We start from the raw sequence: 13,688 nt of genomic DNA on the forward strand, positions 1-13,688 counted from the left end.
ATTTGGGCATAAATTGTGTTGAGCACTTCATTTTATTTAAACTACATGGATATAGTCATAAAAGCTTTACATATGCATAAGTGAACTTTGATAGTTGGGACTTTTGTAGGGCATGATCTTAAATGTGCATGAAAATTGTTTATTTTGAAATTTGTATGAGTGGGGGATGGGGGAAGGCTATCTGGAGTCCCTGAACCCCATGTTAACATGCTTTTTACACACTCGCAGTCATGCCACTGAATAAGGAAAATCTTATAAATTGACTCTAATGAGAGAAGAGCACGAAAAAATATACATATATAAAATATTTAGATACAGAATGAAAATGATGTGACATGTGCTTTCAAAATTATACCCTATTTTTTTTAACGACGCCCCCCATCACCATCATCATCATCAACAACAACGTGACAACGACGACGACGACAGCGTTGATGATGATACAAAATATCTATTGAAGACACCAAAACAAAGTACAAAAAGTGTCCAGTCAAATTTGAATACGATTAAATGTAATAAAATAAATAGATAACATGATTTAGTGTTGTAAGCACATTTCCTTTCGTATAACGAATTAATTTACCCACAAACAACCAATCCGAATATTACATCTTGATGTTACTGATGCAGCAACAAAAAAAAAGAGAGAATAAAAGATTGAACTGTAATAAACCCTGCTTGTTTAGAAAGATCGGTACGTTTTTATGCATACCAAGTCAACTTGCTTTAAAGTGTGGAGCAAATCTCAGTGGCTCAGTAATTCAGACGAACTGTGTTGTATGCGCTTATCTCACTGTTATGTATTCCAGCATCCCTATAAAATTATTTAGCTGGATTGTAGTGCTGATTAAGAATAGTGTGTGTGTGTGTGTGTGTGTGTGTGTGTTAGGCGGGGGGGGGGGGGGGGGGGGTAAAAAGAAGGTGTGTGTCGGACATGGGGGTAGTTAAACCGTGGGCCAAAAAAGGGTCAGATAGCTCGAATGACGTACTGCTGCAACGCAAAGACAAATAATAATAACGACAATATTATTGGGCTGTTAAATAGCCTAATATATGCAACCACTCGAAGTCCACCGAAGTCGTTTTGTCATTATTGATGTTATTGGTAAGACCAAACTGTTGTTTTTTTTAATACTGGGAACATGTATCTATACATGTATAAAGCTTAATATGGTTTCCTCACATTTTAGACTGAATAGTTTCAGTATTTCTGTGATCGTTCAGAAATTAAATTATATGAAACTGTGCCTAAAAACACTAAAACATTTTTACTAACAAAAAAAGAATGTCTCACTATAGTCTGCAACTTCACAGGTGAGATAGACCTGTGCTTTTCCCTTTAAAATAAACACACACACACACACACACACACACACACTTACAAAAAAAAAAAAAAAAAAAAAAAAAATATATATATATATATATATATATATATATATAATTCCCTTTTCCACGTATTTCCAAGTATCAACAGATATACCCTGTCAGTCTGCGTGTCAAACTCTTTCATATACTTTCATATACAAATTATTGCATTGGTAGTAGCAAAAACATTCAGAGAGACAGAGAGAGAGAGAGGCAGAGAATGCTATGTAGTTTTGATATATTTATCTTACACTGCATTGCAATATTACTATCGAAGTTAATATGAATATCGATATCAAAAATATTATAAAAGTTTTTTTATTACATTTACTGTATTTAGGTCAGGATTTCTGTTTACATGATATTAAATCTAATTAAATAAGATTACTTATTACTTATTATTAGAAAAGTGTCCTGTCTCTTGCGGTATGCTATTTATCCGAAGGTTGTAGCTCGAAAAAATCCAGTGATGAGCATAATCTAATTTCTCTTAAAATAAGCATAATCTGATTATTTGCCCCAAATAATTGCTACTCTCGGTACAAAGCCACCTATTCCGGACTGAGAGCTTTGTTCAGTGGGAGAAGGGCAGTGACTGACTCAGCTCCATACAATGCCATATCTAAATCGGTTGAGTTTGATTGACACACACACACACACACACACGCACACGCGCGCGCGTGAACAGGGCTACTACTGGACTATACCTCAGGGCAAAGAAGGGCTTTGGGGTGAATCCTGAAATCAATTTGTCTCCTGAAACAGTAATGGAAGAATGCAAAACGTGTTACAAAACGATCTGTGTGCCCGTCTGTCCACATTACTGACTGCGATCTGTCCCGGCTTTAAACAGGGAACAGCAAGAGCGTTGGGTACTAAGCGGTCCTTAATTTAAACAAATGATGAGTAAAACAATTGGCCACTTACAATTCCAGTATGCCATTTATTTTATTTATTTTGATCGTATTATAAAATACATCAGTCTCGTGGAAAACAAAAACTCTATATAAAACAAAAATAACAGAAAGAATTGTAGACCTATACTATGATATTAGGCAAATTTAAATTCAACACCGACAGTGCTATAGATAAAATAATTCTTGATCTTCTTCAGCGCACAGCTCATGAGGTAACAAAAACACTATACCACAATTCAAACTTTTGCGTTTCAGGTAAAAGAGAGAGAGAGAGAGAGAGAGAGAGAGAGAGAGAGAGAGAATGCAAAGAGCTTTTGACATATACCTAATTTTTTTTTTTGCATTTTACTACTACTACTACTACAACTACTACTACTACTACTACTAATAATAATAATAATAACGAAGATGAAAAAGATTTCTGTTCTTTAAAAGAAGACCATACCTTATCTATTTTTGGTATATTATTTATAAATAAAAATACATATATCAAGAAATTCCAGATAAAAAAAAAATTGACTTTTCGTCAAACGAGCATAATCTGATTATTTGCTCCTGATAATTGCTATTTTCTCTCAGTATAAAGCCACCTATTCTGGACTAAGAGCTTTGTTTAGTGAGAGAAGGGCAGAGACTGAATCAGCTCCAAACAATGCCGTATATGAATCGGTTCAGTTTGATTGACACGCACACACACACACACACACACACACGATCAGTGCTACTACTAAACCTCAGGGCAAAGAAGGGCTTTGGGGTGAATCCTGAAGTCAATTTGTCTCCTAAAACAGTAAAGGAAGAATGCGAAACGTGTTACAAAACAATCGATTTTTTTTCCTCCTATAGTTCATTTAACATTAAATCAGACAATAAGCAAACTAAACTCTGACAATTCACATTAACTCAGTAATGATTCAGTCGGTTATATGGGGAAAAATTTAATCACACTTTGATTGGTTTCAAAATGTAAGACATTGTAAGACATTAGATAGTCGTTTTTAACCTAAAGGAAATGTGTGCGTGGGTGTGAGTGTGTGTGAGTGTGTGTGTGTCCATGTTACTGACTGCGATCTGCACTGGTTTCCGACAGGGAATAGCATCAGCGTTGTCAGTTACTAAAGAGTGTTCTTTATTGGAAACAAATGACAAGTAAAAAAAAATTACGATTGCTCCATTTAAAAGTCCAATATGCCATTTATTTAAAAATAAATGAAAAAAGAGTTAGTAGACCTTATTTTTAGTTCATTTCAACACCGAGAACACTGTAGACAAGACGTAAACAAAACCAGATTGATTAAAACAATTAGTTTTTAAGTATGATAAAGAAGAAAGCGTGTATGTGTGTGTGTGTGTGTGTGTGTGTGTGAGAGAGAGAGAGAGAGAGAGAGGGAGGGAGAGAGAGAGATATGAGAAAATGCATCAAATTTCAGTGCATATTTTTTAAAATAACAATTAATTATTAAAATCAAATAAACATCATTTATATTCCTAAGCCTTCGAGTGATAATAAACCTATTTATGTTTTAGTTATCGATTTTGTACATTTAAATATTCTTAGTCTTCTAAGTCCTTTAATTGGACCTCACTCTGAGAACGATTTCACTAAAATTGAGATCTGCACGCGAAGATTAATCAGGCTTTTTTTACGCTTTTCAGTGGGTATTTGGTATCTGGATGACTAAGAATCTTTCCATACACATGTGTAACTGCTAGTTAAAGGTAGAAAACACTAGGCTCGTGTTTTTATAATGTATAGAAGACTTAAAACTAGGCACTGTTTTAAACCCAGCATGCAAAGATTCCAAACCCCCCTTTAATTTACACCCATAATCATTTTCTCTGAATTATACACTAAATAGAAATAATAAAAGACTGATTCACAAGAGTGTACCTGATTTTCTAAAAATTTGCTTTTAAGAATAAGCGTATTTGAAGATTTAATAGTGGATTAAATTGATTTAATAGTGGATTAAAAGAGAGGATCCAGGCACGATGCATGGAGTGTATGTGATTTTGTTACAGTGTTGAAAACCCAACAATATTAATATAAAATTTATTTAGAATTAATTTCATTAGAGTTAAAAGGTAGCTAATGATCCACACCTAAAACAAATAGGCCTTTAAATAATTCTATAGCTTGTGATCTGTATGTGAAAGTCACAAAAAGCCTATAATATTACTGTATAAATTTAAATTATAATCCAAATATTTAAATATTTGTATACTTATCTTTTAAAACAGTCCTTAGGGAGGATGTGCGAAAAGTTTGTTCAGCATTTAAAGAGGTCTCGGACTGCAAAAAAAAATTACACTATAGACAGAAGACTTTTTTCGGCCGCATTTAGGCAAAAATCGCGTAAATGCTTGTAAAATGAAGAGGGAAAATCATGCAGGACTTTTTATCATGAATATATGAAAAAAAGAAACTTTCCCAATTAATTTCACAAAGCCTGTTCACAAAAGCTTTTATTTTCTGCTCCAAATGTTGGGCTTGAACATACTGTCGGATACAAAGACATTTTTATTAGGAGTCAGCACCTAGCATACTGTTTCGTTTTACAGGTTTAACAACATTTAAAAAAAATTAAATAGCTATATGCTATTAAGCTATATAGCTATAGCTATAATACATGCGGAGAAACAACAAATGTGATAATCGTTGTGAGGGACACTAAGAGGTTTTTTAATATGAATGCATGTCACTGCATATCATATATGGCTGTGTATGTGATAAAACAAACTTTATTTAAGTGTTAAAGAGCCTGGACTATAAATTGGCAGACCTTCCTTTATCTTTTTCATAGTCCCAATATTAATTTAGAATTGAATCTCCCCCTTTTTGTGAAAACAAACCCTTTAAAAAAAACTTTTTAATGTTTTTCCCCTTTCTTTGCATACAAAACACTGACTTCCAGCTTCTTGTTTTTCTTTCTTGTTTCTTTCTCTCTTTTTCTGCTTTAAATCTTTAAATATTTTAGGTGTCTAGCCTTGTACTTACAAATGCATATTTACTGTTTAATCAGGGAGATATAGAGGTGTGTGTAATGGGTTTATAAATCTAGATCGTTCAAGTGTGCTTCGAAACGCACTCTACACATTTAGTTTGTATATGTTGCAGTTTAAAATTGAAGAAAAATATTGTCAAAAAAAAAAAACTAACAGATAAACAGGTTCTATAGACCATATTAAATTAAATATGCAAAGTAACCTTTTATTTTCAATAAACCTTTTCTGCCTGGACCTTTACCAATGTTTGTTAAAGAATTATTTTTCTCCTTTCAGTGTAAAACATGTACAGTGGAAAAATCATTAAAATATATGATATATTTAACAAGAAAAAAAATCTCCAAGGAGCAACTTAAAGCTTTTTATCACATCACTGTGAAGAAAAAAAATTCTAAGGAGCTAGTTTGATTTTTAAGTTTGACACAAATGATCATTAGAAAGAAATATAGTTTTCAACCCAACACGACCAGGTGAATATCACGTTTTATATAGATAATTTTGATGGTATTTTTTCATCACCAAAAAAAAAAAAAAAAAAACATATAGACATTAACGGGTAGATGTTAAATTTCATTTTTTATAAGCATATATATTAAATTCATTTATAGTAAGCTCGATGATAAAAGAGATAAAAAAAAAGTAAAAAAAAAAAAAAAACGCATTTAATCCCGAAAATTGTATAGCGGCTACTTGCTATATTTCCTTTTGCATAAATAAAGATCTGTATTCTCTACATGCTAGAGATGAACTCTGTTTCGGTTTAAAAAAAAAAAAAAAAGGTCCGGTTCGGTGTAATATAAGCACATATGCTTATTAGCATTTTAGCTCATAAGGCTGAAAGTGAATGAACATCTGCTCCAGCAGAAACGGACCTGTGAAAGACAAACAATAGGCTCGATGGCTTACAGATTCACCTCTACGCTGTTAATGCGTTTTTCTGTTCAAAAATAACCTTTATGGACAAAACCTTTCCCTGGTCGATGTGGTATACTTTCAGAAATACAATCGGAACAAGGGGTTAACGGTGCGACACGCTCCAATTTCCCAAACCGAACAGAGAAGCCATTACGCTGAAAACCGCAAGCGCGGACTTGAATCGCAATCTGTGCCTTAAAGCACATACGCAACAGGTTTAATTTGTTTAATAACACACACTGGACCGTTCAGGCTCTAGATTCATGTTTACGTATCGCCTTTTTGATACAAATACGCGACAATTACGGACAGGTCTTCTTTTCAGACGAGGCTAATTGTGGCACAGAGCCAGCATGCCATTTTGTGTGCATTTGTCGCCCCCATTAGACGAAGAAAAATAGCGCAACTTCCGTCTAAAGGGGGGCAGGGCTGAGGCATTTAAGGTGGAACGGAGTATATTAAAAAATCAATCACCACCGCAGAAACGGGCCTCAAATCTTGGAAAGCATCGTTCTCTAAGACTTATGCCTTATATTTTACGCGAAAAGTGAGAAAATGGTTATTTATCTAATGAGATACACAGGTAAGTTTGCATTGATCTGCTATTTGCAGCTATTTATTTAGGAATAAAAAAAATACTACAAGTCAAAAAACACCCCAAAAAATTTTTTTACAAATAAACTTATTCTATCTATGCTTTATATGGACCTCTATATGGACAGATAGTCAGACAGATATATATCATTGGTTTGCAATTTCACGTATGGATTAACATTGTTTATTAGACACATTCTGCCGTATTATCTGCTACAAAATAAAAATAAATAAATAAATAAATAAATAAATAAATAAAGGGACGTAATTTAAATGGTAACTTATTTTTACACCTGTCCTACCTGTTTATGTACACATTTGTCCCGCGAGGCTCCTCTGTTATTGTATGACCAGTGAAATTTAGGGGTCGGTGTGGAGCTAAAAAAGTTTATCTATCAATATGAATAGATGGATGGATGGATAGATAATACATTATGTGTCTAGTAAATAATGTTAAACCACACGTGAAGTCCAAGCGCTGGTCTGTGCGCGCGAGCTGATTTATATAATATACAAGTTATTTTAACTTAAATTCCGTTTTCTGTGAAAGGGACGACTTATATAACCATTATTTTAGAAAAAAACGTACAAAATTTAATCCATTTGGAAAAAGAACTGATAATGATTCAATTTACTTCATAAGCATATTTTAAGCACTCTTCCGAAATTCTGCTGCATCTAAATTATAAACAGATTTATTTATTCCGGACGTTAATCCCTAAACTGTGCGATGATGAGATTGCCTGCTATATACACTGAAGTGCTCCGCATTTAATTTCACTATTAGCATTTAATTTTTTTATCAGATTAAACTCTTCGGGCTGTATTACTAGAAAAGGCATCAAATAAAAATACAAAAGATATTAAAGGCTAATTGTAGGCTATAATAAATCACCCGTTCAGCCTGGACCATGAGTAGATCCTGAAATAAATTACTACAGAATAACTACAGAAAATCACAGGATAGACTGATTATAACTTTATACTTTAATTATATATAAACTATACTGTTTTTTGTATTATAAAAACATATGCAAACATCTTCAGATTCTTTTTCATTGCACTCTTCTGATCACGATAGGATGCAGCCATGTTGCGCTTAAAAATAAAATGTAAAAAATAATTACCTGATAAAGGTGCTGCTTCTGGTCACTTGGGTGGTACTGTCAAGGGTGCACCTTTCAGCTGTTAATGTTCAACTGGACGTTTAATAAAAAATAATTTAAAATGGCCAATTAAAATTTCAACAAGTTAATTAAAGGACCACCACATTATGTCAGACGTAAGGGGTCCATAAGGCTAATAAATGTACAAAAATGATGGTAGCACCACCGTAACCAGCAAAGGTAAGCACACATCATGGTTTTCACTTTCATCTTTGAATTAATAAACTGCAAAAATGTCGCATAACGTCGTCATTTATGTGGAGGCTGAGAATGTTTATTTAACCTTCAGAGACACCATCTCTAATGTTGTGGGTCTTGTAATTTCTGTTCCCTGATCAGTTTCGTAAAAGAGTAAACCTCAACAGCCTTCATATGAAGATTTAATAATAATAAGAAGAAGAATAGACACAGTTCAGATGTATATACGAGAACAATAGACTTCCTGCGGATGCGAGTGCACTTAGTGACCGTTTAGAAAACACACAGGCACGAGGATTTGCAAAGTGCTTTATTGGTTTTGAGCGATGCTTCTGAAATGGAGTGTGTTATATCGATTAACATCATAAACTCTGAATAACCCCCTCCCACTCTTCTAAAAACCCCTCATATAAACACTTTCCATCCTCAAACAGGCCAATCTTTTGGCAAACAGTTATTTCTACAAGCTGATGAAGGGGGCTCTCTTTCTTTCTTTTTTAACTAGCTGCGGAGTTAAACAGGACACACACACGCACACGTTTCGCCGCGTTTTAATATAGCCTAAAAAGAGACATTATCTGATAATAGCACACAATACAACTTCCATCATTTTTCGGTGAAGATTTCTACATGACACGAAGAACCTGTGCGGAGAGTCTGAGTGCTGATTTGGCAAATCTGAAGGCCAGAGGCGCGAGATGAAGCGGGTTTCCGGCTGAGAGCTTCTGCGTGTCAAAACCACAAGTATTCAAGCACATGTATATATATATATTTTTTTTTTCTTCTTTGCAAATGCGAAGACCACGACGAATGCAGGGAAAGTCGGTGTTTCCCCTCTCTCTCCTGTTCCCAAAAAAGTAACACTTAAAAAATAAAAATAAGAAAAACCACTGCGCAAATTGGTCAAAAAAAATTAAAAACGGACAGAAATAGCAAAATAGTCTGGATTAAAGATAATACTGAGGTTAAATTGATAAACAAAAATAATAATAATAAAAACAAAACATTATAACAGAAGTCCGAGTCAACTTTCACAGGGCCATTTTCACTACTGGAACACAAAAGGGGTTAAAAGTTTGAGTGTTATTCTCATACACAGCCAAACAACAGACAACAAACAAACAAACAAACATGTTTTAACCACACAGATATTAGAAAATAAGATTTCACCTTTGGAGAAAAAAAAACTAGGATTAAGAATACAAAATTAAATCATTTGGAGTAAAAAGGCACGACTCTTGCACAGTGTATACATTGCTGACACAGTATAAAGCAGGTAGAAGACCGGCAGAAATAAGCGCGAGTATTATTATTATTATTATTATTTTTGTTTTTTGTTGTCTTTTTTTCCTTTCTTTTTTTTCTGGGAGGCGTGGCGGTTACACACGGCTTCAGGCTGAACAGGTCAAACAAATGCAACATGCATTATTCAAAATAAACAAAACTTTTTACAGTACTGCACAATTTAAAACAGTAACATTCTTCATTTATCAGAACACTTCACTCGATAGGGATGTGCTGCTTAAAATGCGGAAAAATTCCGTGTACAACTTAAAATGCAAATAAAAACTGTGCATTTAATTTAAAAACTGAATCAACAAATAAGAAAATGTTGATTCTGATTTCAGAGTCAACGTTCTAGAGGGGGCGCCATGTTTCGACACATCAATACCAACAAATACCAATTACATGCAAAATTCGTAGAAATTCTAGGCATTTCGCACAGCTTTATATGAACTAAGTAAGAAAACATGACGCTTAACATGAACAATTATTGACCTTTCCTAAGAGTCGACTGGAGTTCTTATAAATCAGTTATGAGTCCATTTTGTAAGCTTACAGGTGTGGCATGTCCCCCCTGTAAATACCACTCTATCGAACCAAAGGGATTATCTAAACTTCTGGTTCATTATGTGCAAAATATACAATACACTGTTGACTCGACTGCCAAGTTAAAACGTAAAGTTTACAAAACTGGCAAAAAAAAAAAAATCACTTGCCTACACACAGGACCCCCCCCCCATCCTGTGTTTCTCAAACTCCCCGAATGAACACTGTTGCTTACATTTCAGCAATGAGTGTGTATTTGTTTAAACGATGAAAGAGGTAAACTATAACTTTTCTGCCTAGAACAAGCAAACTTGTGATGTAACAAATCCACGGACTGCATTCAATAGTGCCTCATAGTGCTATTGTTGCAGTACGTAACAGACCAATAGATTCTAAAAAAAAAATAAAATAAAAAAAGTGCAACAGTTTAAGGTGCTGATGGCAAATGAAAGATCGTTCCCGTAACAGATTTTACAGACTGAAGTGATTGCCACCAATGCTGTTGCTTCTGTTCAGTTCATTAGAACGCCTTTTCAGGATGTAAAATTCTAGACAAAATCATCTGAACCTCCTATAGTTCATTTCAAAACACAGAAAAAAAAAAAACACCACCACACACTCGTGTGAAACACTGTAGGAACATGCAACAGTCAGAAGGTGCATTCCTTCGTAAATGTAAATGGAGCTCAGGAGCGTTTTCTTTGCAGTCAGTCTGTTCAGAGGAGGAGAGTCATGATCTTGGAGAAATAAACTAAGGAGAAGTTTTGTCAACTAGGAAAATTAAAGTATGTTTATCTACAAGTGCTGCAGCCTTTAACTAGAAGAAATGCAAATAAAAAAACAAATAGAAGGAAGATTTTGGTTAAATTTGGGTTTAACTTTGAAAGATGAACGGGGCGGACTGATAAAATGCAATTTCTGGTAAAGCATGTAAAAATATAATTTTAAGAAATCATATTTGATGATTTGGAGGGGGGGGTGATTGACTTTGCATGGAATAGCTTCACATTTCCATTTTGTCTGAAGTTGGAAAGTCTACAGCAGTTGCTCCATTCCTTCTCAGCCTCCATTCTGAGTGACTTCATTCTACAGGTACATGTCCATTCACTGAGCCACGCACACCATCACATATGAATTAAAAATGCCATGAGGGACATGCATTGGAAAGCCAAAAAAAAAAAAAAATAAAGGAAAAAAAATTTCCTTAGCTCCCACAAAGATTTATACTTGTTACTGTTTTATCACAATTATGGTCCCACAAACGGCAAAGAACAAATAAAAAAAAAATGTAAACGAATGGTGGTTGTAGCTGCTGTAAGGGTGGGTGAGTGCGATTGGGCACCCCTCCATCAGCGTTCCTCTTTGCCCCTGTGAGTTTTGCTCAAGTTTAGGGCAGAATGGTGGTAATGAACTCGTAGAATCTTTTAGAGTACTGCTCCGGGTTCACGGTAGATATCTCTGCTCCGGCCTAGACAAACAGAGGAAACATAAAAGAAGTAATTACACTCAATAAATTAATTGAGAAACAATACCAGCTTTATACAACAAGCAAAGACTGTTTCAAGTTTATGGAACCTACTGAACTTTTACCTTCTGAAAAAAGAATCTGTTACATTCAGACTAAAATAATTTGTCAAGTATTAGACTTGATATGTGGCTTTGTTAGTCTTGTTTGTTTTAAAGTGGCATTGCTTATTGGTATCCCTGATAAATAAATATAACTTATACACTTGTCTGATGTTAGTTATGCTGACAAACTTCATATTATAACTGACTCAAAACTTTCTCCAGGTCCCCATGTAGAGAAGGGGGCAGGGCTTCTAGGGGTGAATTCAAAACACCTATGCGATCATTTAGGCCTCCAGATTCACAGGGATTCAAATCTTGAATTTCGTTCCTTCACTCAAAAATGCCTTAAAGTTTTTGTGGTGCTTAAAAAGTTCCAGGTATCATGCTATGGAAATTATCTTTTCTACATTAAGCACTTATAAATGCACAATGCTAACATGATAGGGAATAATAAATAAAGCACTCACTCCATGCTTGACTGTTTTGGCTGCATGAGCTGCTTTTTTCTTGGCATCGTAATGCTGCAGTATGTCGATAACAGCCATAAAGTAGACTTCTTTCCGAGGGGAATCTTTAAATGATAAACAGAATACCATAACCAATTAAAATGTTCAAGAACTTAAGCTGAGCTAAAAATGCAACGAGGCAGTTAGTAAGTCAGGTGTTATATTTTCTGTACTGTGTTTATCACATTGTTGACTTGTTATTTGACAAGGAGTGCGATGATTCTTTTTTTTTTCTACAGAAATACTTCCGCAAATTTTAACCTATTACGTACATTAATTACCCACTCATTTTTCAACATAGAACATTGTGTAATCAAATGAAAGATTTTAACTTCTGCACCAATTTTTAAATAAAGACATACTTGAGTAGCATGAGTTAGCTGAATATGTTAATCAATATCCCAAGAGCACGAGTGTGCAGTTTGACTGAATGTTGACATGGCTGAGAGCAAACAGATTCATGAACACATTTTATAAAACAAGAAATAAATACCCATGAAGTAATTTTGCCCTGCTGGAGAAATATATCCTGAAGAAGATTTATCAGCAAGCAAAAATCAAATCCCGAATAATACCATTAAGGACAAGATAATCAGATAAAAATATAATAGAGGTGTGTAAAAAATGAGAGGCGGAAGGGTTATTTTCACCAAATTTAGGCAGCCAGGCATGTTTGGGCAGGAACATTTAATGCTCAAAATAAAAATTTAAATTAAATAAGGTGTGCACAGAACTATGGTCCTTAATAATTTGCACTCACTATCATGGCTTTTAATTGCATAGACATCAATAGTAGGGTCAAAGTCTCCCGGTGAAAGGGGTTTGGTGCTGTCCAGAGTGTTGCTGGGGCTGTCCGGAGGTGTTCCAACAATCCCTCCGTCACTCTCTCCTTCATCATCTCCTTCATTGTCCTCGCTTTCCACTTCCTCCTGCTCTGCTCGTTCCACATCATGGATGCCCACCAGCAGACTGTAGTCCATTAGCTTCAGCTGTGCCAAGAACTAAACACACCGAGGAAAGTAATCAAAACTCATACTGTCATAGAATACTATTTAAACAAGTGGTTTAAGACAGTGTTCACAGAGGCTTTACCTCCACATCCTTTCTGAGCTTCTCAAGAAATATCTTTTTATTTTCCTCATCGATGTATATTTTCTGTCCATCGTTAATGAAGTCATTATCCTTATATGTAGGCAGCTCCTTTGCCTTAAAGAAAAAAGAATAACATTCTTAGAAAATTCTTAACCATTATCTCCTTACCAGCCAGCTCTAGTAACTGTACTGTTTTTTTTTTATTAGATTAACAATACTATTATTATAACTGCATCCTCATCAGATCAGTACACCTGCTTTCACTCATTTCAAGAAATATTTAATGTATTAAAAAAAAACATATTAAACAGCATAATAATTATGAAACATTGACTTTACTCAAAATGTCATTTATATACATTATATGTAATACACGCATCTTTCACACAGTACCACCCCTAGAGGGCGCTGTGGCGTTGTAAAAGACAGACCTCCTGCAGGACTTCCTTATTCAGAAAAATTTAAGGGAAGTTTGTAAATGAAATAGTGATAATTTTACTTCCTGATCACAGAACCATACACCATTAGAC

General features: G+C 34.6%; 1 protein-coding gene across 1 annotated transcript in view; it reads right to left on the reverse strand.

Moving 5' to 3' along the window:
- Window positions 1-8,456: 8,456 nt before the first annotated feature.
- The window catches only part of pip4k2aa (phosphatidylinositol-5-phosphate 4-kinase, type II, alpha a), a 36,079-nt gene continuing 30,847 nt past the window's right edge, over window positions 8,457-13,688 (reverse strand). Inside the window, exons 7-10 of the mRNA XM_053487914.1 lie at window positions 13,159-13,272; window positions 12,827-13,067; window positions 12,028-12,131; window positions 8,457-11,459 (exon numbers count right to left, since the gene is read on the reverse strand). Of these exons, the coding sequence (XP_053343889.1) occupies window positions 11,379-11,459; window positions 12,028-12,131; window positions 12,827-13,067; window positions 13,159-13,272 (540 nt within the window). The 3' untranslated portion in view covers window positions 8,457-11,378. The remainder of the gene's footprint in view (window positions 11,460-12,027; window positions 12,132-12,826; window positions 13,068-13,158; window positions 13,273-13,688) is intronic.

This window comes from Clarias gariepinus, chromosome 26 (assembly GCF_024256425.1).
Source record: "Clarias gariepinus isolate MV-2021 ecotype Netherlands chromosome 26, CGAR_prim_01v2, whole genome shotgun sequence".
NCBI classification, from domain to species: domain Eukaryota; kingdom Metazoa; phylum Chordata; class Actinopteri; order Siluriformes; family Clariidae; genus Clarias; species Clarias gariepinus.